Source organism: Numida meleagris, chromosome 11 (genome assembly GCF_002078875.1).
Source record: "Numida meleagris isolate 19003 breed g44 Domestic line chromosome 11, NumMel1.0, whole genome shotgun sequence".
Taxonomy (NCBI): Eukaryota; Metazoa; Chordata; class Aves; order Galliformes; family Numididae; genus Numida; species Numida meleagris.
In genome coordinates, this window is record NC_034419.1 from 18,021,179 (window position 1) to 18,047,163 (window position 25,985).

At 44.5% G+C, this 25,985-nt stretch overlaps 1 protein-coding gene across 8 annotated transcripts in view; it reads left to right on the forward strand.

Annotated features, from left to right (window-relative positions):
* Positions 1-25,985, forward strand: part of CNTN4 (contactin 4) — a 262,223-nt gene that overhangs the window by 140,244 nt on the left and 95,994 nt on the right. For all 8 annotated transcript variants that reach the window (XM_021409696.1, XM_021409697.1, XM_021409698.1 and 5 more), the window contains 2 exons: positions 19,580-19,706; positions 20,780-20,955. In XM_021409696.1, the coding sequence (XP_021265371.1) occupies positions 19,580-19,706; positions 20,780-20,955 (303 nt within the window). The remainder of the gene's footprint in view (positions 1-19,579; positions 19,707-20,779; positions 20,956-25,985) is intronic.

Here is a 25,985-nt window from a genome sequence, read left to right on the forward strand (position 1 = left end):
GTGTTAAACCTTGATGCCATCTTGGAGAGGATGTTATGTACAATCTCGATCCTTCATGTTAGACGGGTTTTCAAACTGGGACAAGGAACTACTACTGTTGTCTGGAGAGCTGGAGATAAAAGAGATTGGTTTAAATGAGGAAAATAAAGTGAAATTGGAAAAAACTTCTGAGGGGAAGAGCTAAGAGCTAGGAACAATTAAATCTGAAGTGGGCAGCAATTAAATAAAATTGAAACCAGAAGACTTTTAGCCACCAGATGGGATTCCACAGTATCATCTAGCTGTGCATTGTTGTAGAGGGGAGGTTGGAAAATGTGTGTGATTATATGTAATTAATGCTTATTTAGAGATTATATTACAAGTTTTTCTATGGTTGCAGAGGATTGGTCTGCATCCATTTCATGCTCCTGATCTGCCAGCAAAAAGCCCTTGCTAGATGTGACCTGACTCTGATTTAGGCCACAGTTTCCCAAATTATAAAGTTAGAGACAGTATTAGTGCAGTTCTCTCATTTCTCTCACACACAGATGATTAGGTACATTATGTTTTTCTCTGTTTAACTCACAAGTCCATCTGGACAAGTTTAATTACATCTTTCTCAAAGAAAAATTACTGAGGTAAGATGATACACTTAAAATAAAATAGAATACACAGACATTTTTATAAGCAGATGTTCTGACTATCTGACTGCGTATTGATCCCCTGTGCATTTTATATGATGCCTCTTTTCAATTTAGCTTCTTTGCATTTAAATTAGTAGATAGATATTGAAATTAAATCTCACTTAGGGAGTTAGAAAAATATCTACTTTTCTAAGTATCTATCAAATTAGGGAGAATTTGGACTCAGTGTTTCTTTATGGACAGTAAGGCTGAAATGGCAACATGTGAGGTGCTTAATTTCTTATAAGAAAGAGTATTTTACCTATAAAATCTAAATATTATTGGAAAGGGACCTCATTTTGCAATCTTTAAAATATTTATGTGGTTGTTGAAGAGAATGGGGAGGTAAGAAGTACAACGCAAACCAGGCAGTGGGGTTTGCTGCTGTCTCTGTTCCCATCTTCCAGCTTGGGTTCTGACAAAGTCTTTATGTAGTCTGAGAACTATGGTTGGACTTAGTGGTGTTTTCTAACCGTAATTCTATGAACTGCAATCCTAGGCTACGGTGTATAGCTAGAAATAATGATATGTGTATTCACTACATGCAAAAGTTTCCATCCAAAGATATTTTCACCCTTTAGAATAGCAGGGGGTGCCACAGGGGGAGCAGTTAATTTCCAGTTGGGGCTGGTGGGGTTAAATCTCTTGCTTTTGCCTCCTGCCCTAATCTCTGCAGCTGAGCATTAGCTGACCAAAAATGATGTTGGTGGTTACTGTTCAGATAAAGGTCTTTCAGCAATCAAGGGTGATCAACCAAATGGCATAAAAGGGGAAAGGGTTAATTAAACTTTGATAATTACAGTACTGTCAATGTTGCGAATAACAGAATTACCCTGTAGTTGGTGTAAGCTGGCAGGGCATGGCAGACTGATGTTACCTGTAGCAGAAAGTGAGGCTCCTTGTGATACCTGCATGGTGTTGTGGACTCTCACAGATATGGATGTTACCTTCTGCATGCGGGCTCTGGTTCCCACCAGGGCTCCATGTCCTGCAGCGTTTGAGCAATTCAGCAACGTGGGTGCTTTTATGTGCTCTTGTAAAGGTGTCTGTGCTGCGGGTCAGTCCATGGAAAGTAATTGAGCTGCTCACCATAAATGCTGCTCTTAATGAATAGGGCACAGAATGTTATAGTGCAGCTCACTCATCTGAGTATTATTTAATGCTGGTTTATTGGGAGCGTTTGTCAAATGCTGTGACAGTTAGCACTTGCGATGGGCTGCACAGACTCCTTGTTACAAGTTTTAGGAAAAGTTTTGCAAAGTATTACTCTGAAAAACAAGAACTTGCCTGTTGTTACTGCAGCGCTTCCATTTGTTTTTCTTTGTGTTTGAGTTATTTAGCAGAAAAATTTGTGTATTTAACTTCGTAATCAAACTAACACATGATTGTTAAATAGTCTATATCCCATTAATTAGGCTGTGAAGCAAGGCAAGCTTTACAACCATTTATAATCGAGTACTGCAGAAGTTGATATAATCAGTTAGGCAGGCAACTCATTAACCATCCAGCCATCTTCAGCTGAAGTTGGTGACTTCCAGCGTAATTAAACTTTCCAGGTGTCAGTAAATGCATGAAAAATATATCTATCTTAATATTTTGATGCGTCTTAATTCCACTTTCCTGAGATTAAACCTGTGGAAAGCGCATCTGCTTTAACAGAATTTGTCATTTTTAAAACATCTCATGTCCTTTTTGCATAGTTGAAAAGACAAGTACTATGTATAAGGAAGTTTGTTCGAATGTGTTGAGTAGAGCACGATTTGGATGGCTTCCTCTTGATTGCTGTTGGGATATCTGCCCTGCCATCATTTAATTCATACCATCTAGGTATTCCACGAATGCAGGAAAGATCCCTAACAAAGTTCAGAATGTTATTTTTGCTTTCAGTTGCAAAAGGCAAATAATACAATGGGTGTTCTCTGAGACTTGGAGGAATAAATTATTTCTGCCCTGAAAGCTTCCCGTCTGTGTGAGCAGAGGAGATGAAACGCTCACTGAGAGCCAGATCAAGCTTTATTCCTGTAGCACTCACTCTCCTTCCATTTTTAGGATGATCCACGTGCAATGGCATTTTCTCTAGGTTCGTGCTGTGTGGGCCTTGCTAGACAACATTTGAAGAGGGACTTGAAAGAAGACAGGCTGATGGCTGGGCTTTCTGAGATGCAAAGGCAGGGGGTGATGCTGAAGACAGAGCAAGATAAAAAAGGGCTGGAGACAGCTGGATGCATGGGTGGAATGAAGATGAGAAACGCACTTCCTTGGCTTCCAAAATACTGCTGCAAAATTCTCGGTGTCAAATAATCTGCTACAAGTTTTTTTTTTTAAATATACTGTCCCTCATAAGGCGAATTGCATATGGAACAAACAACAGTATGGTCTGTATCTAAGCTCCCCTGCTGACATCCCAGTTGTGATTTGGCAATGATTTGAAGTATCGCGATCCTTCACTTCATGGATTTATCATGAGTTGTGGTCCCCTGAATGCCCAACGCAGATCTGATGGCTGTAGGACACCACTGGAAAGCTCTCTGACCTCCTCTGTGCTTGACAGAGAGGTGCTCTGTGACCATACCCAGAGAACTCTGAAGCTGTGAGGGCTTCTCTTGGTCTTTTCTTGGTTGTCAGAATGCCCTGAAAATGCTCTTCAGGCAACTAACTAGGAAGCAGTCTGCATGGAATTTTCCAAAATTTAATAATACTGACTTTGCTTCAACAAAAGTTTAACAGTTGGCTTTCACTTTTTTCTTTTCTTTTTAACTGCATTTCTTCTTGAACTTGCATGTTTTGTTTTCTCTTTATTTTTTTTGGTACGCTCATGTATTCAGTAGAGAATATGGCATTTATTCCCTAACGAAAGGCAAAGCAGTGACAAGTCATAGGTTAGCAGGAAGGGGGAGAACCCAGCACTTTTCCATGTAAATTATGTGAATCCTGGATGGAAGCCAGGCATTCATTTGGTTAAAATGGGGTTTGATAATTGAAACTAATTTAACAGCGACCCTATTAAGTTGCATTTTATTGCTCATTTAATACGCCTGTCTCACAGGCTCTCCAGAACTAGGAAGTGCTTTTGTAACGTGAGTTTGTAATTGCTCCTAGCTCCAGCCGTGCAGGTAAATGTTGAGTTTGCTCCATGGTATTGGCACCAGTGTGTGCACCAAACGCTTGGCGCTGTGGTGCCGTGGGTCAGTGCCAGTGGTCCTTTTGTATGATTTCAGTATTTCTCCTCCAGCTAAATCTTCCCCGCTGGGCACGAGTCGTTGTATAATCCTGTAATTAGTCAGCACCCCTTTTGGTTCCAGTGGCAGTGCAGCGTGAGGTGACGGTTACTCAACCACAGCAGTATTTATCAGAGGAAAATAAGCAAAAAAGGGTGAAAAGGCAAGAAAATACAAGCGTGAGCAAGCAGCCGTGATGGATGTTTGTTTACAAACATGTCCTCTTCCGCTGCAGGAGCCGTATGTGAATGATGAATTACAGAAATTGCAGGAGCTTTGCCCCGTGCAGCGGCGAGGAGAGCAAAGCAGTGGGAGTGCACCGGGCTTGCATTGCAAGCACAAGGCATGGAGCCATCGAATGCTGCTGAAAGGAGGCATTCTGAGCTCGGCTTTAGCTGCAGCTTCATCATCCAGACCACGTTTAAAGCTTATGGCTGTCTCCCTTTTTTCTTTTTTTTTTTTTTTTAAATGTAAATGCATGCGAACAGGTATTAGGGACAGCGCATCTCAGTGTGAGGCAAAGCGTATGATTGTCTCCCTCATCGTGGAAGAACGAGGTTTGACAGGCATTAGTCACATTAATTAAGCCCCTGCAGGGTGCAGGAAAGGACACACTTGGATGTGGTGTTGCAGAAGGATTTAGAGCTCATTCACATAACCCAGGGCTTTGTCAGCGGGAGGTGGCATTGTCCCTGGTGGTAGTTTGGTGCTGAATTGCTGGGTCAAGCTGCTGCATGTCTTCTCAGCCAAAAATGGTGAGTTGGATTTTGGAACAGGAATGACATAGAAAATCCGTGGAGATGAAGAAACTGCGGGCAGGGCTGCAAGAGCTTGTGGCTGAGGGCATGAAGTCTGCAGCTGCCAACACCTGCAGCGTGTGCCTGTGGAGCGCAGCGTGGCCGTAGGGTGACATCCTGGTGCTGGAGCAGTGCCTGGGCAGCTTGGAAAGACCCAGAGCTGCTGAACCACGCTGAAGTAGTGCACGGGAGATGTGGGTCTGGGGAAGGAAAATCTTCACCCTTCCCTTGGAGTAGCATTAGTTATTCCTACTCCTGTTCTGGTGGCATCGCTGCAGGCGGTAACAGCTCAATTAACCGTGTTTCTCCTTAGGTTTTTTTTCCTGATTGTTTTTGAACCCAACTTTAAAAGTTTTCTTTGAGGTCGTGCTTTCAGTTCATTCCGACAGCTGTCAGGCTCGGTGTTTCTGCTCAGATGTGGCCGTGCTGTTTCTGAAACATGCTGGCTGCGTACAAAATGTGCTTATAGTGTTGGTTTTTCTCAGCGATATAAGCGAAATGTGCCTGTCAGTGTTTTGCAAGATTGATCTGCGAGAGGTTGTTAGCCTGTGAGGTTTTACACATTGGAGTCAGCAGCAGAGTTCACAGCTCTGGCAAGGTGCTGTGTTTAAACTTATGACAGAGGCGTTCGCTGCTTCTTTTTTAATTTAACTCTCCTTATTGTGGCATCCATTGTAAAGCTTTACCACCACGTCTTAATTTTTTTTTTTTTTCAAGTTTAGGCATTCTGTGGTTTGCAAAGTTTGGGCATCTTCTTTGCTCAGCAGTACTTGAGAGCACAGAGGAAGACACAGTGACGTTGTGCAGGGGGAGGACTTTGTCCCTTGGAGTCACTGTACATTGTGAATGGGAAAACACAGGAGTGTACAAACTGTTCATGTTGTTTCTGAGGACTTCAGAAGTTCTCATGTATATTCCTCAGTTACTGTGCGGCTGCTCACATAGTATTTAAAGTAATAAAAAATGTATTAGTTTCACTGTGCACACCTATTGGTATCCAGTCTGTACTTCCACGAAAAATGTATTAGCCAGACCGTGGGAATGTATTACTGGTCTCTGTAGCTGTGTCATGCTTAACTCGAGCTATCCTTCGTTATCAATACAATCTAAAATATACAGTAAATGCTGCAAATGAGCTCCATATAGAGATTCTAAATGACAGAAATACCCTCTGTGCTCCCTGGATTTCTGCATGGATTTTCAGTGCTCAGTGGCAGCGGTGCAGGGGCACGCCTGCAGAAAGCAGCTGGTGTGCAACCAGCAGCAGAAGCCTTCTGCTCACTTGCTGTGGGTAGGGAGCCTTTGCTTTGTTTGTGCAGTGATTTTTTTCTTAACCCAATGCCTGTTGGAGCCTCCCACCCCACCTTCAATAAAATTTTGCATTTCCAGCCGCTGGGAGGGATGGAGCAGAACCCCCACCCTGGAGCAGTGGCAGCTCTGCTTCCAGCAACACCTCCCTGTAGGGCAGTCAGGCTGGTTACAGCCTTTTACATTTCCTTTAGAAACGAGATCAAATTTTCTCTGTGGCAGAGGCAGGTGGACATCAATGCGCTATTTTTTTGTGTATTCTATTGGAAAACAGCAAAATGCATATGAGGATAAGCATAACTGCATCCTGCTTGATAACACAATTCTGAATTAAGCGTTTATGGCTCCGCACATGCATTCAAAGCAGGAGCGTCAGGTGTGTGCGTGTGGGCTAGTTAGTGACAGAGCTGTCTGACTGCCCTACAGAAGTGCTGGGCATCCTTCATGGGGGGATCAGCCCCATTGAAGACCGCACCAGTTCTCACCCCAGGTCAGGCTGTGATCGTTCCATTCCCAGCGACGAGCCCTGGGACGCTGCCCGCAGCGACGGAGCAGGCAGTGCTGCAACGGGATCGCGATGCGTTTGGGTACAGCTGCTGCTCTCAGAACCCCACAGGTAGCTGAGAACACAAACTTACTGATAACTGGGTGCCAGGGAACCTCGTTTGGCTGAAATTGGATGCACCAAAGTGACGATGCGTGGGAAAGCAGAACCAAAGCCAAAAGATGCTCTGTGCAGCACAGCCTGGGTGCTCACATGAACTCTGGGCCGACCCCTTGTCCGCAGTGACTTCCAAGGGCTTTTTTCTCATGAAAACACTTATTCCCATGACCAAATATGGCCTTAATTTACTTGTTAAAAGCATTTCTAAGTATGTTGTGGTATACGTCTAGTTCAGAGTATGGATTTCGTATAGAACACATAGGTGGTGATGGGCTGACAGTTGGACTAGATGAGTGGTCTTTCCCAACCTTAATGATTCTGATTAATTTTCTCTATTAGCGCCGTGCTTTTGATAAGGAGATCTCAGTTCTTGCCTGATACTGCGGTGAAAATACTGGAACACTTCCTTGTCTGTTGGAGAGGTATTTCTAATTCTGTTTATGTCAGGCAGTTTTAGAGACCCAGTTTGTGAATCAGGGATGCAGAGCTGTATGACAAAATCCAGCATAGAGGCAGTGAAAGCAGGTGGAAGGGTCCTCTATCAGAGATGCCATGGTGGGTGCTAATTACGGTGTCAGCTATTCTGTATCTTAATCAATCCCAATGATCTCATTAATAATTTTTACTTGCATTGACAAGAAGTTGTTCAGAGAAGTCAGTTGCCTATCTGCGTCATTTGGTTCTCGAACACAAAACACTCAAAATTAAGGTTTGTTTTCCTTTCCCCTGGAGCAGTCTTTCCTCCCTGCAGTTCACTGTTCTGCTCATTTTTCCTTTCCCCTTTTGTTTCCTAAAGGTGACAGAGAAACCTGAATGGGGGCTAAGTGCGTGCTGTGCATGTCGTGTTTCCCTAATCAGCCCTTTTTGTTCTCATCTGTCCCTTGCTGGGGAGAGCTGAGGTGGGGATTTGTTCAGTGCATGTTTGAAAACTCATAGAGCAATATGGTAAACCAGAGGAGCAAGCGGGGTGCCCAGCAGCACGGTGCTTGGGATGATCTTTGCAAAGCATCACCTTAGTGCTGCTGACAGCGAGCACCTCTAATGCACAGCCTGAGTGCTTGTTGTGCTACAGGTGGTTGTTTAAAACAATCCATTCACAAAGAACTTTTTTTTTTTTTTTTACTTTTCATGCTGTTAAAGCAAATTGGTATGTAATTAGATTTATATACTGAATAATCTCATTTGCATATCCAATTAATTCTTCCTGTTTTAATTTGTTAGGGTTGGATTCACATTAGTAGTAAAAATAACACTTAAATTAGCAAGGATTCAAATTTTGCTTTGCTATAATTTGTACGGGATGTTGCATTAAAGGTTGGTCCTCTTCCTTTTAGAGGCTATTGAATAACATGGAAAAAGCAATCAAGAGAAAAGTAACCTGTGTTGTAGAAGCAATAAACATCTATTTGAGCTGACCAAAGCGAATGTGTTGTGAACGCAGGCTTTTGACGACGCCTGGTCAGAGTTTGCAGTGCTTTGTAGCCATTAGCAGGGCAGAGCAGTCAGCAAGCAAGGGGTTTATTTAAATGCACAGAAGGCAGCGTGTTCCCAGTGGGTGCGAGGCATGCACTGCTGCTGCTCAGCTTCCCCACGAGTGACACAGGACCACGCGTGGGCTGACCTTCCCCTCGTGCAGGTGCGTGGGGTTTGTCTTCTGTTCAGGAGGGTGAGCGTGCCCAGAGTGCAGGCATGTACCCGATGTGGGGTTTTTGTTAACAGTCTGCTGGAAGTCGTTGCCTTTGAAGGTATAAAACGTTACCGAAAAACCCCCCAGCTTTCATTCATGTTGTGTAAAAAGCAGGGCCTGTTGTTGATACGGGACAGTTAATGATGACAAGGAAGGAAGCCATAGCAAGTGGTTGATGCAGAAAACCTAGGAAACACTGCGGGCTGCCTTCCCTCCCTGTGCACATCTCGCTGTGCTGCAGCCCCAAAATGCAGAAGAGGGGACAACTGGTGGCAACCAACCGGGGCAGCCAGTCCCCATGTGCTGGTTTTCTCCTGAGGAAACAGCTGCAACTTTCTGCTCTGTAATAAAATGCGGAAGGGAGCCCGTGCCCCGGCAGCCTTGGCTGTGGCTGTGTGCTATGAACAGATGTACAGATAATATATTCCCTTGCCTGTTCTCTCTAATCTCTCTGTCTGTCTACTTTGTAAACTGCACTTGAGCAAGCTGCAAACAGCTTTTAGATTCTAAGGGCAGGAAAAGACAGCGCTCATCCCCGTGTGGCAAGGAACTAAGTGAGAATGACCTCTAGCTCTGAGGCACTTATTGAAAACCTATTTTAAATTGAATACACAAGCCAAGATAATACAGGCTGTTTGATAAAAAACATTAGAGAAATCCATAACATGAGGCTTTTTATTATAGGTTTATTACATCAATCTCTCCAGTGGGTAATGGAACTTGTAAATATACTCTTATGTAGGAGTCTCCTTGCGGGCTTTTTATTCATGCTGAAGTAAGCACAGCAAACTTATTTGCTGTCAGGGTACATTGAATTTAAGATTAGTATTTATCTTGGTTCTAAAGAGGTTTTGCTTTTGTGAATTGGTGCTGGAGCGGAGGCCGCAGCGGCAGCAGGAGAGGTGCGTGCCTCTGTCCTCGGGACAGACCCAACAGGAGGAAGGTGATCTGTATTTAAGGGTAATACTTGCTGTGTTATTGCATATGTAAGAGCAATCTCTTTGTACTGCAGACGTGTTTGTTCTTTAGGAGTGGTATGCCTTTAATTCTTTCCTGGAGGTAAACAAAGTCGTGCTGCTGCAGCAGTAGGGCCGCACACTTGGCTTGGTTGGGAGAGATCAGTGGTGTGTTTGTGCTGGGTAGTTAAGAATAAGTTTGCACAGAAGTTCTAAGGGTAAAGGAAGCTAAAATTGTAGCAGTGCTAACAAGCAAACAAAAATCTTACCAGCTTTCAGTTTGTTCATTCGAGGATAGAGTGATTAATTGGTAGTTAATTTAATATAGGGACAAATCTGCTCAATTAGAAGACGTTAATTACAAGGACCAAAAACCTGCTGAAGTGCCAGCAAAGTCAGCATTTAACACACAACTTTAACAGCTTGACTGTTGTGCAGTTAATTCCTGTTCTAAATACAGAGTTGTACTTTCATTCATACAACAGCATGCAATGGGTGTTGTCGCTGGGCTGCAAATGGCTGTATTTATGTAGGAAATACATTCTTTTAATTTTTCATTGCGTAGCTCAAGTGCATTCTTTGAATTGCAGAGCTTCTGCCAAGTCTCATGGTCTCCAGTTGGGTTGGTTGCCATTGAAGTCCATTCTGTATTAGCATGGCAGAGATGCATGCAACGTTTGGCCAGGGGCAGGCTTGCAGCCCTTTGAGGACTTGCAGCAGTCCCTGGTTGCCAGTGAGCTGCCAGCAGAACCAGTCAGCAGGCTCTCTGTAGTCCAGTTCTCAATCCAGTATAACCCTTAATTTTCAAAAGCGAGAAACCCATTATTTTTGTAATTGTAATGAAAGAACTGCTGAAGCAGCGCACGTTATTTCGATTACCCATTAAGCTTTCTCTTTACTAGAATGAAATGATATGATTTTCCTTGATTTTCCTGCTTTTAACTTCTGACTTGGAATTTACGAAAAACAAACAAACAAACCCCAAAACCCAACAACCAAACCCAAACAGTGCAAACAAGCAAGCTCTCCTGGCGCTGGTTGTCTTCCACTTGCCAGTGCTGCTGATGTTCACAGCATCCAGATGAGTAATGCGTATCAGCTCTTCTTTTGGTGTCTTCCTGATGTTTGAGGTTATTTACATTAAAATACGGCAAAAGATAACATTGATTAGTTTGCACTAGAGCTCTAATCTGTATCTGTTATAAAGGCTTCGTTGACGTGCTGGTGCAGGGTAAGCAGGCATTATGTACTGACTGATTCATTGCACTGGATGACATCCAAACAGTAAAACATACAATTTCTTGTTGAACAATAAAATAAATCTGCTCCTAATGATAAAGTAATAGGCCTTGGTCAGACTACTTTCTCTTAAAAAAACACTTTATCTCCCTTCCATTCAACTCTTGACTAGCTCTCCTTGTTGATATTTAATTTGTTCTTTTATTTCTGTAATCGTTTTATTGCAGTGTGTTTCTTAGGAGGTTTTCCTAATGTCCTGCGTCTAACATGAAAACAAGAACATCCTCGGGGGGGGCAACCAGCTCCGTTTCCTCTTGAGGTGCAATTATTGTGTTTGTTTGCTATGCCCCTAGTGACGCAGTGCTAAGGGTACCCCCTCCACCAGGGCTCAGGTGTGCCACCTGCATTCAGACACATCTGTGCTGCTTCCACCCATGCCAGCCCTCTGTTGGCACCTTCCTTTGGTGGAAAGGCTGGTGGCTGTTTGGTGGCCGTAGTGCTGCCTGTCACAGTGGTGCTGGTTGTTGGCCAGTCATTTGTAGGAAATGTTATTTCCAGCGGATCCAGGTCTAATTTGAAGTAGTTGGTCTCAAGTCACTCTGTTATGCATAGTGTGATTGAAGCATTTGTTTTCTCTGTGTGAAGATCTAGAATTCTCGACAAACAGGAACAACTTAATGTTTGTCTTCGGAGTTCTTTGGTAGCTGTTGCTCTTTGATGTCCTTATATTGCGTTAAGGGCTTCAGGGAGCAGTTCCCTCCTGCTGTGAGAAGCACATTAAAAAGGAGATTTCCTTCCAGAATCTGTCCTGGGGGTGAGGCCTGAGTTCCCCTTTGGCACTGGGGCGATCCTACCACACTCCTGCAGAGATGTGAGAGGTGCCTGGAAGCTTAGCCCGGCAGTGCCACACCAGATAGAGAAAAGATCTTGCTTGCAAATGCCGTCGGTCAGAGAGGTTTCTTACATCACGGTGTAAGAAGTCGTAAAGTCAGAGTTTTGACAGCTATTACTGATTTTTCATCCCTGCTGCATTACTCAAAGTTCATAGCATTTTTTAAAAATTAAAAGGACACGTGCTCTCCGTGGGCAGATTGCATGAATCGTGCTCCCAGTTGCTCTTCTGATCCCTACCAGTTGAACTCCAGGAGCTTGATTTCAGCTGCTCTCAGTTTGGCACTTGGCAGCACTGATGTTAGTGCTGGATTCGCGTGGGACCCCGTGCTTGTGTTCAGGCATCTCTGTGTTTGCTGCAGAGCAGCCGTGCCTTTTGTACCCGGCTCTTCTGAGAGTTGCAGATACACTTGAAAAAAAAAAAGGTAAAAATTGAAAAGAATATTGAGGGGCAGCTCCTCAAATGTGCCCTGAGTCGGTTCTGTTCCACCGACTGCGGTGGTGATGGAGATTTACGCCAGCTGAGGTGCCAGGCTGGTGTCCCAACAGCAGACTTCAAATGCCTTAAATCCATTTACAGAACACAACCACCTGGGGATTATAACACTGGATCCTGTTTAGGGGATTAAACACTTTATTGCTTTGGCAGCAGCGGGGAGTCCAATGAGGTTTCTGCATGCATGGCTCAGCACCATGGTGCTGGGCAGTGGGCTGTCTCAGGAGGGCAGGCAATTTTCAGAAGCCCCAGAGAGGCATCCCTCACTCTTCAGTGCTTGTAAACTTGTAACAGTGCTTGAAAAGCCACAGCCAGGGCAAGTTTCTCCTGCCATAGACTGCTGTATTAGTTATATGCTGTAATGAGATAGGTGGAGCTTTTGCACTTTTATTATCTCTTTTGACCAGTCTTGCAGCTGAGTTGGCTTGAATGAACTCCTTTAAAGAAACAAGAGAGTCAGGCTGTGCTGATGGTGCAACCCGCCAAGGCTGGGGTTACAGAGCCACTGGCTGTGTGCATTGCAGTGTGGGAGCTTTGGTGTGAGCCATGGCAAAACGCAGCTCTGCACCTGAGGTTGCAGCCAGCATGATTTAAGCACCGCACACAGCAGCTCCGTGCTGCTGCAAACCTCCTCATTGCTACTGCAGGAGCTGAATGAGGAGCCAAAGCCATCCCCAGTGCATCCCTGCGTGCACAGCACTGTGATTCCTTGCCATCATTGCAAAGTGCGTGCCCATGACCCAGAACAAGCAGATCTGCAGTGCCCTGCTGACAAACCAAGCACCGTGCAGCGTTTTCTGACCAGTGACACAGTGAGATCTAGGTTCCCATGCCTGCCAGCACGGTTACCCACCAGCACAGCTCACAGGGGGCTGCCAGCTTGAGCTGCTTATTCACAAATATTTGAGAACAACGTCTGCTGCCTAAACCGCTCCGTAAACAGCTGGGTAAGAGCCGGCAGGGTCGGCTTTCCTTCTGACAAAGTCTGGTGGACTTTGCACAGAGAGCACCGGGCTTCACCTTGAGGTGGTGCACAGAGCTCCTTTCACCTTGGATGTTTCTGCGGAGTTGGGCTCCGCGATCAATGCGGAGCTGGCACACGTTACCAGAGTTCTCTTTGTTTTTCAAGCAATAGATGATGCAGAGATCATAGGTTATTGCTCCAGGAAAGGACTTGTCTTTCCTAAGACTCCGGGACTTTTCAGTGTGGGTATTCCATAGCATCTTACTGCCCACTGTTGGGGCAGGGAGGATAGCATCTGTTAGCCTGGCTTCTACCCACCTTCCTTATTATATGAAAGAATAAAATCTGTGAAGTTCGAGGAGGTGCTGTGGATAGGAAATATGTGGCTTTTAAATTAAAATATGCACACAGACGTGGTACTTCAGCTTTTTTTTTTAATATCCGCTTGATAGTACCTGTCATACTCAACTGAAAATCTTATAATAACGATGTGTGTTCTTCTTGGAAGGAGACAATTATATCAATATCTCCGATTTTACTAATAGATCAATAGCTAATTAGAACAGACCATTGAAACATTTATAATGCCTTGTCCACAAATAGCTCTGCAGGAGAACAGTCAGCACTGAAGGAATCTGCTGTCCCTGGGAGGAGGATGGAGTGCAGTTGGAGCAGCTCTGTACTCACAGTGGCACCTTTGCCAGGGCTTGGCCAGACAGCAGGGGGACAGACATTACACATGGTCTGATAGCGATGGGACCAGGGGGAATGGTTCTAAACTAGAAGAGAGGAGATTTAGTTTAGATATTAGCATTGTTACAGCAATGGTCTTATGGGAACATAAGGGAAGTGACTGAGGAAAAGCTTGCTAGCGGCTGATAACCCAAGTGCTGGGTTTTGGCTGGGCTCAGCTGGCAATGAGCTCGTGCCATCGTGGTGGCTGTACTCCTGGCCACGGCTCAGCACCGTGAGAGCTGTGTGTGACCTGCAGGGATCATTCGTACTGCCTGGATCCCACAGTTAAATCTATAGGGATGAACTGTTTGTGGTAGTTTTCTAAGTTGTGCTTTTTTTTTTTTTATTGGGTTTACTTATTTCCATTGACTCCGTTTGACACTCACACAACATGCACGTTGCGCAGCAGTTGTTGAGAACCTGTGGGAGGGTTTGTTATTCATTTCTTAAAATCAGAACGCGTGTCTTGGTTATTTTAATAAGAAAAGCATGCATTTTTTATTACTGCCAATAGTAGCAACAGCTGTATGGTGTTAGCAATAACACGAGTGTTTTAATTGCCTGTTTAATCCCTTGTTTCTGTGGTTGGGTATAGAACTGTACTGTCTGATTTCATCAGGGCTGGATCTTAACTTACAAAGCATTAGGACAAGATCGTTTGTTGCTTATGCTTTTAAAAGTCTCTCTCAGAAGCATCCCTTTGGTGATTCCTCCTATTTCAGCACTGGAGCACACAGCAGGTTCTGTGTTATCTTTTGTAACCGATCTACGGCTGAGGTGCCCCGGTGTTGTTGTTCTAATTACTCAGAACACCATCCTGGGCCGATACCACCTCGGCAGAGCAGGGTGAGTTTATCTGTTTATTCTCCTGGTGTCAGCTGCGATGACTCCGGGAAGGCTGCTCGGTGAAGGAATTTGTGATTTTCTGCAGCAGTGGAGATAAATTCCTTTTATCATACACAGAAGAGAACATCTGTGATTACAATCATGCTGTTGACTTACGAAGATAACACCAATTACATCCCATTAAATGAGGTTTTTGTTGTAGGACAAGGCACTCATTACGCTGCACTGGGGCGTCTAGACCCAGTAGGCGAGGCACGAGGCAAACACGCTGCTTTGGCGTGTATGGAGCAGGTAGGAAGTTAGCACTTTGCAAATAAAATGTTTTAGGCATTTGGTATAATTAATCATCTGGCATTTAAATAGGGGAAATCAGTGCTGCTGCGGTGCAGGCTGGGAGGGTTTGGAGACCGATTCTTGGCTCCGCAGGGCCGGGTAGAAGCAGCTGCCAGGGCCAGCCCTGACCTCCTGTAATTGATAGACCCCGTGCTCTGTGCTGGGGCGGATGCGTTTAACCCTGCTGTGATTCACAGTGCCCCAGGTATTCAGGTCACCCGTAAATGGAGTCGTCAGCTCTGCGCTGTCCCCATTTCAAATGCTGGAGCTCTCCCACGCCTGCTCTTACGAGAGCAGAGATTTATTTCTTCCTGTCGTCTGAGCTTTGGGGATCCTCTGGGTTGTTACGGTTTCGTTACGTCTCGGAGGAATACCTGACACTGCTGTTGAACTCAGCCATCAGGTTCCTGCTTGTCACACGTCACCTGTCCAGCACAGCGTTCTGCACTAGCTGTACTCAGTGCAGCAGTGAGCTGGGACGTGGACACCACTCAGTGTGTGGTGAGGATGAGGAAGGACAGAGCCTTGTGCCTTCTTTCGCCTTTGCTCCTGATGAAAGTACCTGATTGTGTTGTTGTCTTGCTTTCTTTCCTTATTTTGGCTGATTTTATTCCTTAAACACGTGGCTCAACCATGGCACGTACAGGCATGGGCACAGGCTCCAGCATGCGCAGCCAATGCCTTTCCCTTACAGGCAATGCTTCACACAGGACTTCTCAAATCTCCTTTTTTGAAGCCCATTTTTTGTTGTTTTTGTATGGGAAGGGCCTTAAGCAGGCCTTGTTTGTTGAGACACGCGATGAATTATTCTTAGCGCGAGTAACTGATGTAAAAGCTCCCAGTCATTCCAAAGCCATCAGCACCACGTGCATTGACATCAGCAGAAGTGAGAAGCACAAAATAAGTGAAACTTTCCAGGTCCTGAGGAATTGCTTTTCCCATAGTGCAGTTTTGTCTTGAAGAAATTCCAGCCTGTAGCTCAGTATGGAAACCAGCATCCATAGCGGGACCCAACTCTCCCACCGCCAACAGGGAGAGGATTTTTATCAATTATACTGGATGTGTTCCAGGAATTCTCTCTTCGGTTTTTATCTTTCCCTACAGTGTAGAATATTCATTTAAACCTTCTCTCAAATTAGCCGTAGCTTTCAATGAAAGCTAAAGCAGTTCTGTGTAGTTAACAAGATTCATCACTGGGCCTAATGTTCAGAGTGGAATCACCTGTTTGTCTGAATTAGCCTCGGTTGACATTCTTCATGTTTCAGTTCCTCGAAAGTGCAGAAGGAAAACAGGCATTGAGCATCAGGCTGGATGTGCTGGTTCTCAGGTTTGGGCTGCTGGAGGGTTACAGAAAGATCTGCTTCATTGGGAACGTATTTAAATGGATCTGGTGTTTTTTGATAGATTTTGTGATTCAGTAGAAATATATGTATCAGTAGAAGCAGAATGTTCTTCTAAATTATCTATCACATTCTGTCCAGCAGCATATGGGCATGTACCTCATACAGTGTTTAAAAATGATACTTTTATCATGAAATTTACTGAAATTTCCTATACCCCACGTCTTACTGAAAGACATGCAGTTCTCTCGAGGGAGGCAGAACCAGAGTGGCAGTACATTTGTTTCATCTGACAGGGGCAAAAAGAGAGTTTTGGTAACAGTCTTGCTTGCAGCTTCTGTAAAGCTCGGGGCAGCGCAGTGCTCCTTCTGGGTTAGCTCATTTTGGGCTTGAGCAAAGGAAGCGTCGCTCATTAAAATAAATTCTGTCACTAGGAGAGTGGCTCAAGGGCTAGGTTGCTCAGGAAGGCTCCTTACTGCGCTTTCCCAGGACAGTAACAAACCTGTAAGGAGCAGCACAGGTTGTACAATAGCTGCTGAAATTCATAAGGCACAAAGTGAGCTGTTATAACTAAAGGGAGCAAGGGAGGCTTTCATTTGCGTATGTATGTGTGTACAGCGTCATCATTCAGGTCCATCAGATGCCTCAAGGAGAGCCTAATGAACACAGACAAGGGTAAGTGGAAAGCCAACTTAGGAAGTGCTGCCCTTTGTCATCAGTGGGCTCTTGGATCAAGTGATGCTCATCGCTGGTAAGCTGAGAATAGGATATTGGGACTTCGTGGCTGCATGACCCTGAGCACCTCCTGGCAGTAGGAATGGAGTTACCACTTCCATAAAAATGGTGTGAAATTCACATTGAGAAGCTGTCTGAATAGCAAGACTTAGTTCCTGCGGAACTGTAATAATGCAGTGCAGTTGCCTATGAAGATGCTGAACATGGGAGATCCCTTTTTATCCCGCAGCGCTATAACTGAGACTATTTACAGTACTTTTAGTTTTCTACTTATTTAATTCTATTTATTAATGAACATTGGGTGGTTTTGAACTGAATCCTCACCTTCCATAAGGTGCTGAGCCCAGCTGTTGTCACGCACAGGGGTGGGCTGGCAGTGATTTCAGTCGTGCATTAGACTACAGCGAGAGGAGACTGCAGAGGAGATGAAATTTGGACTTGTTTATCTGGGTTGTACACCGGCAGCAATAAGAGAAGAAAGAGGAGACACAAGAATTGTATCTGCACGGCGTTGCAAGGTTTTCCTTCCCTTGTGTGTTCGTGCCATGTGAAAGCTGGGTGTTACACAGCGTCAGTATTAGGTGATGTCGTTTTTGGAGGGTGGTTTCGTTTGGTGGTCTTTCGTGAGCTTCTGTTTTGCTGTGCCCTCAGACCAGTGCCACCCGTGACACTGGGCCCTGCTCCCGCAGCCAAGGGACACATTGAGTGTCAAGTGGTTGTACCTTTTCATTTGTGGTGCGTGCTTCCCAACTCGACCTCCTGCTTTTTGATGCAAGGTGTATTTTCCCCCGATGGGAGGATCGGACCTGTAGCGCGACGTGATGCAATATGTATTGACGCATTCTAATTGAAGTAACGCTAAATGACAGCATGGCGTGACTTGCGTGCTCTGCTGGGGACACAGGTGACACAGGCGATGCAGCACGTCCCTGAGTCACCTGGGGTGGTTTGGCTCGTGCCTGCCCCAGCGGGATGGAGCTCCTTGAAGCGAGGACCCCAGCACCAGCCCAGCTTCTGTATTTTACCATTAGAAAATTAAAATGTATTTTAATTCTTCTGTTTTCAAACCCATTAATATAGCCCTCGGAGCTATAATCTTTATGGGCCAGACTGTAATATTCTCTCTTGCAGCAAATGAATCAGTGCAGCTGGTTAAGGAGCAGAACAGCCCTGGGTCTCGGAAACCAGTCAGGATTTCATCATCTAGCCCTCCGTGCTTTATGGCTATTATTATCTTTTTCTGCCAGCAACAGTAAGTTGCACACAGGTGTAATTTAAAGTGAGAGATGATGTGGAATGTGTTTTGAATAATAGATAAGTCCTAGTCAGAGATGGTTAACATATAATTAAAAATAAAGATAAATACAAGTGATACGGCTCTGTGCTTCCTGTAGACTCCTTTGTGGCTGTACCTGAGGAGGAGACGTGGGAGAGGTTGCTCCATCCTCATCTTCCCAGCAGAGCCTCTCTGAAATCACCTGATGGGGAATCAAGGGCCATTGTTCCACCTGCTAACGAACCCAGCTGGCTTCCCTGCCCCAAGGGCGTGCAGGTTGTCCGTTGTCATCCTCGCCCCTCAGGGAAGAAGGGAAGAAGAGATGTCTTCTGTTTATTCCTCTTTCCTTCTTATTTTTTGTCCATCCTACCACCGTTATTTTAGATTTTATATATTCTTTCTCCTCTGAACTCTGGCACCCACCAATTCCCTGCTTGTCCATCCAGGTGCACTCATGGCACCAGAGCAGCCCATAGCCATGGGTTCTGCCTGCCTTGTGTTGGGACATGGCACGGTGGGAGCCTTTGAGCTCCCTGCACTGTGGATCCATGTTGACCATCACTTGTATCTGTGAAATATGTATTTAGTGCTTTCTGATGGTCTTCAGTGTATACTTGGAAGAAACAAGCAGCTTTTCGAGTGCGGCCCACTGGACTTCTGTTCATCTCCATCCTGGGGAATGAGTTCAAATGTGCATATGTATTATAGGTCCTTTATCAATACCTTTTTAGGACAGGGAACATGTTTGACACTGAGATCTTGCACAAAAACGGGTTTTGGCATGTCCCAGGGTCAGAAATACCAACTACTTGGGCTGCTTCTCACAGATTGGATTCTGCCCCTTGTGTTGTAATCTTGCTCTGAGGAGAGATGCTGAATACAGCACGAGAGGAAAAATCCATTTAGGTTTTTAAAGCCTTTCCGTACTTTCAGTGTTTGGCTGCTGGGCCGCACACCCAGTGTGTTTGCTGCTGCTGGGTACAAAACTGCTTGCTGCTGCTGCATATCTTCTGGTTGTTATGAGATTGTAAGAGGTGACCAAAGTAGTAGTGTTGTGTAGAGCGCTCCATGATTGCATTGAATAATGTGGCTTTTTTAATTTACAGAGAAATATTTTCAGTTTTTCAAAGTGAACTTAAACATTCCACTTTTAACTGAGCTGTGTTATGGCCGTAGGCTCAGTCCCGTTCCCATTCACTGAACTTCAAGTTCAGTTTCAGTCTGCCCTCTGTTTAGTGCACAAATGTTTTCCTGAACATTGAGTCCATGCAAGGTTCAATGGCTCTTGAAAAAAACCACTTCTTTTCTAAAAGCAAATGTAGTTACTATTTCTAGTTAGGGTATGTGGTACCCGGACCTGCTAAGGTACTATTTCAACATCTGATGCATGGAGATTGCTGCAAGTCTCACGTTTGCCTTCTCTTTCACGCAGACGACAACATGCTGCACGGGCCGGTTTTCCTGCAGGAGCCCAGCAGCGTGATCTTCCCCTTGGATTCGGAGGAAAAGAAAGTGAAGCTAAACTGTGAAGTGAAAGGAAACCCCCGGCCAACCATTGGGTATGTGGCATCCTTCCCTGTTCCTTTGCACAGTCCCTACAGCGATGTCCCCAGCAGCTCTCCCCCCGTCCCTCTCACTCCCACCTGAGCACAGCAGCACCCGAGGGGGCTCTCTCAGTGCTGACGCCAAGGAGGAAGGCCCCCAGGGATCACCTTAGAGTGCAACACAATTGCAGAATCTGAACAAGACTTTAAAAGGGTTACAGTGGGATCGTAAATCATCTTGGCTCCCTGATTAACCATCCTTGCCCACAAACACGGACAGAGCTCTTAATGGCTCTCAGTTTTATTAACTGCTTTGAGTTAATATCTGAAAAAGATGCTCTGCTACTGTGGTGGTGCTGCTGCTCTTGTTCCACGCGTTGCTGTGGCTGATGTAAATCATTTAGGATGACTTTTCCATTTTTTCCATTCGGTACCTTCCTTATCGTGCTCAGTCAAAGCAAAAGGGCACTTTGAAACCTGTTGGAATGATAAGACCTCAGCCCTCACCCTGCCTTCTGCCACAAGTGACTACTTAATGCATCAGATGGTGCTGATTGGCTCACGCAAACATATTCCGTGTTTTTCTGCATGCATTCGGGCAGGGGGAGCTGCTGGGAGGCTGCACACGGAGGGCGGTGGGGCGGCAGTTGCTGTAATTGGGGCAGCGTGCTGCTGGAAATTCTCAGTGCCCCAGTTAGTGGAAACATCCGTGAGTGAATTTTTCTTAAATTGAAAAACAAACAGCCAGCTGAGGCAGGAGAGGGAGAGAGGTCTCTGTGGGTTTGAACGGTTTAAAGATTCTGTTTCTGGGGCTTCCTCTTGCAAAATGATTAATTCCAAAGAGCAGCAGCACTAGCAACAACTACAGAGACATTAATCATATCAGGGGCTGAAATATATGTCAAGGATATTGCTCTTTCAGTTAAATACTAGAATATTTCAGTACTGTGCACAAAACTTGCATTTTCATTCTTTTTTTTTTTTAAGTAGTCAGTCAAAGATGTTTTAAATGATGATTTCCTACAGGTTGCGTTTTCAAATGTCTGTTAACGTGAGTGGAATTTAACTTTTGTCATTTTGTGCTATAGGTGGAAGTTAAATGGAACCAATATCGACATCGGTATGGATTACCGCTACAGCACGGTGGAAGGCAACCTGTTGATCAGTAATCCCAATAAAACTCAAGATACTGGAACATACCAGTGTGTAGCAACAAACCCGTTCGGAAGGATCGTTAGCAGAGAAGCAAAGCTTCAGTTTGCTTGTAAGTAAAAGGCACTGCAGCCTCACTTCCCACAGCATCCTGGAATGAGAGCAGTGCCTTCCTGTTTCTCATCGTCTGAGCAGAAAGAAGCTGGATTTAAAGAGTAAATGTGAGTGAGGAATAGGTGTCTCATTTTGTGTATGCTTAGCTGTAGTATGTAGAGTACAATGTCTTTATTTCTTGAGAAAGAGGCCACCTGGCAAAGTAGCTGGCAAATGGGATCTCGCCATTGATTTTTCACTCCGTGGAGAACTGATGCTCAGGAGTTCTGAAGGGCTCTGCTCTTTAGAAGCAGCAAACTTAGTGTGATGTTTTTCATAACTTAAGTTTCAGTATTTAGGTACAAATTCTTGCAGGTGCGGGCAGTATTTTGTACCTGTGTGTGTAAAAGGGAAATCAGAGGCTGCGTCATGTTTATTTTGGGGTAATGCAGCATTACAGCTAAGCATAATGAGAGAGACAATTCTTAATGTGAATCAGCATTATATGAAATTAGGACAAGCTCTTTTGGGGTACTGAATAGAGTCCATAAGAATGGGCGAATGATAGTGCATGACCACAAGCCATCTTTTTTCTCATCTAGTCTCAAAGGGAAAGGCAGAGAATAGGCGCACAGGTTTAAAGATGGCCATAAATGGCAGGTTCACACAAATGTAAAAAGGTGATTTGTAATGAGAAGCATTACCGTGAGTGAAGCCAAACCCTTCAGCTCCCCACACAGCTTACCATGTATTGTCAGCTTGCTTTTGACCTGCTTGTGTTTGTGCGTGACTGAAGTTCCATTTTCACTGTGGATGGGTAATGAGCTGCATCCTCGACACCTCTCTAGTAAGTCCAGCATTTGGTATGTTGGGTGACAGCTTCATATTGCATTGGTCTGCCTCTGTGGAGCCCATGTGCTCACCACTAGCCATCAGGTAATCCTCTGTAGCTTCACTGTTCAGAGCTCAGCATCTTTGCTGGAGTCAGATGCTAAAGAAGGCAATGCTGTGAGGACCAGCCCAGTAGAGGATTCCAGCTCCGCATACACTTGGCACAGGCTTCAAAGCCCAGGCTGTGGGGCCAGGGGAGAGCAGCTTGGCACTGGCGTTGCAGTACAGTGCATTGCTTTCCTTTAAATGCACTAATTAATCAGGAGCTTGCAAACACAGAGGATTCTGTTTGAAAAATAAGAAATCATCAACCTTTAACATCTTATTTTGCTTCAGACACAGAACGTTTGTTAAGTTCTGATTCATTTATCTCTCTTGATGAATGATACGTCTGACAACAGTCTTTCAAGTTTTCAGGTTGACCAAATACAAGTTTGGTTTGACTGATTTTTAATTAAGATTGAATTCAAAAACAGAGCCGTTCTTTTCAGCTAAAGTAATGATGGGGATCATGAATAATGTGTTTTTTTATTTTTGATTCTTAAAATTTCTTTTAGATTAATAGAACTGTGTAATCAGATTAGAAACATTTGGATTAAATAAAAAGCATTAGCACTTATCAGGCTAGGCTCTATGCTTTCACAAACACTAGATCATTTTGAGGTGTATAATCAAAGGGACTGCAGCCAGAGTCAGCCGAATTAAGACTACATAGAGCTTATTCCAAAAGCTCTGCCCCCAAGAACGAATAAAACTGGGCATATTTATTAGCAAAGCTTGTTTTTCAGCTTCAGTGTGCAAGATATCCGGATGCAGGAGCACTGCTTAACAGAGCTGCTTGCCCCTCTGTGTTTTTATTTCAAATGCTCCCACTTTGGCATTGCCTTCTCTAGGTTCTGGGTGGAATAACCTAAAACATGGTGTGGGAAGGCCCGTTCCTGCCACTGCCCTGCTAGGCCTCTTTGTCCTCAGATGTTCCCTCAGGATTTTGTCCTTCGTTCCCATTACTTTCCTTGCACGTTTGGCTCTGGAAAGCTGTGGTGTTAGAGACTCAGGGCTGTGTTGTTTTTCCAGCCTGACTTCCATGCTGTGTGATTTTGGTGTCATCTCCATTTCGTTCCCCAGGAAAGTTACTGCAGGCTCTTCTGAGGCTGTGGTCTGGGATTTTGAGCTATTTTTGCCTTCGTGGGTTAAACTCTCAGTCCTGGGGCATGGTTAATATATGTTTGTTCATTCTGTGAGGGCTGTACCATACTTTTCTGGCATCTTCAGTGGGGATTAGGCTGCAATCCAGCCATTCAGCCTCCTGTGCAGGTCAGGGGGGTTAGCAATCTAATCTCTGAAATATGTATTTAGGTTCCAAACTCATTACGATGAGAGTGCTAATATTTTCCTCTAGTACTTGCCTTGTGATATATCACTTAGATTCTTTCTTCCCCAGTACTGCTTGTCTGTGAAATAGAATTTTTTTTTCAGAGAGGGAGGAATCTGCTGTGCCACAGTAACAGAATATGGATAATGATGCACTAAACCCTGTGCTCATACCAGTACAGGCACTCAGAAAATGAAAAACACTTTAAGCTCTGAGTATGGATCCTAATAATGGCTTTTCCAAAATGATACACAAAAACACAACTGAAATAGATGAAATTATGTGCTTTTTTTTTTTTTAAGGGGACGGGGCTTAGCTGAACAATTTTATTCGCTGTAAGTACTTTCTGTTTGGAAATACCATTGAAGTCAATAGGAAGCGATACCTGGGAAGCATTGCAGCTCATGCTGCAGTTCAGAGATGCACCTGCTCACTCAGATGTGACTGAAGTTGTTCACTATGGCCTGGATCCGGATCCTGCTCCCGTTTAAGTTGGAGATAAGAACTCGTATTGATTTACAGTGGCACCAGAGTGGGACCATACCCCTCAGAATGTGATGAATGGGCACGTTGTTCCCCATTGGCTCTGACACAGCATAGAGGTATTGCATAGCCCTTGGTGGGAGCCCGCTGCAAGGGCACTCTTCCAGGGAACAGCCCTGCCTGATTGCTGACACTGACTGTGGGAGACATTGCAAAATGGAACGTTAGTGCTCACGGTGCTGGCTATACATAAATGGTGTCTTGTTGGTTAGTGTCTGGTTCTGTTTTGCCAGTCCTTTGTCTTTATACTGGCTTTGCTTTCCTGGTTCTGACATCTCATAGTCCCCCAGACAAACAGCAGGTGCACTTTGTCAGTGACGTTCATTCCAGCAGTGGAACTTGGAGTACCTGCACAAGTATTTGCACTATTTGCCACCTGCTTGCAGGCACAGACTAAAGAGTTGTAGATGAAGGTACTAAACTTGCACCTGAACATCGCTTCTGGGATGACAAAAATGCTTTCCATTGTTCTCCCCAGCCAGGAACTACTTCTCGGCTTGGCTGGAAATGTGGCCAAAAATACATTTTCTGAGAGTCTTCTTTTGCACAATCAGGACAGTTTGCTGAAGCTTGAGTTTCTTAAGACTTTGTGTTTTGAATGTTCTTTGTGCTGCATCTAGGGCATGGAGTGGCTGTCCCTGGTGCTGAGCAGGGGCAGCAGCCCAAGCACCGCCTTACTTGGTTTGCTATTGAATTGTTCCAATCATGTATAGAAGCTTTAACTTTCTTTCTTGTTACCGGGAACGTATCCTTCACTGCAGGGAATCAAACTATTGTTTCTGAAAACTGTTCCTCCCAACACTTCATTAAAGGGATTTGTTTTATAGAAGTGTTTCTGCGGAAATAATTGTTATGCATGAATTAGCAGATAGGACTCAGCACTGTGCAGTGCAAATGGTTGCAGAAAATACAATAATAATGCGGTTGTAATGAGAATACTTTGGGGCTTTGACCTGCTGTCCCAAAATAATTTTGCTATGATGGTAGAAAAAGAAAATTACTCCCAGCATTATACTGAAAAGGACTTTTTTCCATATTCCCATTGCTGGAATGATTCCTGTTCTATCTTGCACCCAAGCAAATCCCATAATTTTTGCTATTAGTTGCTAAGAAACAAATTATAATTGCTGCTCAAATTCTTTACTGTTGTACCCTCTTATTGCCCTGAAGTGCATTCGTTTTCTTTTTGAAGATTAAATGATCAATGAAGTAATTCTTTCAAGAACAATTAATAAGGAAAACATTTTCAGAAGAGCACCCAAGTATCTGCGTTTTCCTGGCTAAACAAACACGCGCAACAACAATCGCATTGATTGATCAATGAATTAATGCACTTCTGTTCCGCTGAATGAGGCATTTGGCACCAAATTAAATCATTTCCGCAGTCATTACTAATGTCTGGATGTTGAGAAAAGATGATGTGTTTTAAAGCTCCTGGAAGTTGAGGAGGCTGGGGCTTCGTGGTGTTTTCTCCAGCATCAGGCTGCAGCTGGGCTGCCTGTGTGCACTCCTGGCTCACGTATTGCCCTGCTGGTTTGCAGCCTTGCCTTCAAATCCGTCCCATCATCTTGTGTGCACCCTTACAGGTGGAGCTGTAATGTCACAGCTCCCAGGAGCATGGCACAAGCTATTTCTGGTGACCCCGTTTCTGCGGAGATGTGATGTTTAAATGACCTAGACAATCAGATAGCGTTTGGAGCTAGTTATGACAAATCTGATTCAGGAATGTCTCTTCCTGCACGCAGGTAAATAGTCCTTGGTTCCTCCTGCAATATCCTTTCAAGAAAAAATTCTGTATGTATAAATAAAGGTCTTAACCAAAGTTGGAGACTGGTACTACAAGGGGCTCCCAGGGCTGGGCTTGGTGTGACACAGGGTGCTCTTTAACAAGGGAAGAAGTAAATCAGTTTGAATTTCTACCCATGCGCAGATGCTCATGTCCTGTGCTAAGACCTGAACTCAGCTGAGCAGAGCGTGGCTGCCACACATCAGCTCATCACCTCTGCACCTTTGCCTCACAGTCTCTGGTGGGACAGAAAACTGGGTTAAGCCACGCGTAAGCTTTTCTTTTTTGGGTTTATTCTCTTTTTGATGAATAGGACCAACAGGGAGTACGTAACAGAGGATAGCTTTATAACCTACTTTACTTTCATCTGTGGTAGCAGGGTCCTTAACATAGAGTGGAGGATTTCTTTCTGCTGTGTTTCCACCCGAGGGTTATAAATAGGACAAATACATGACTA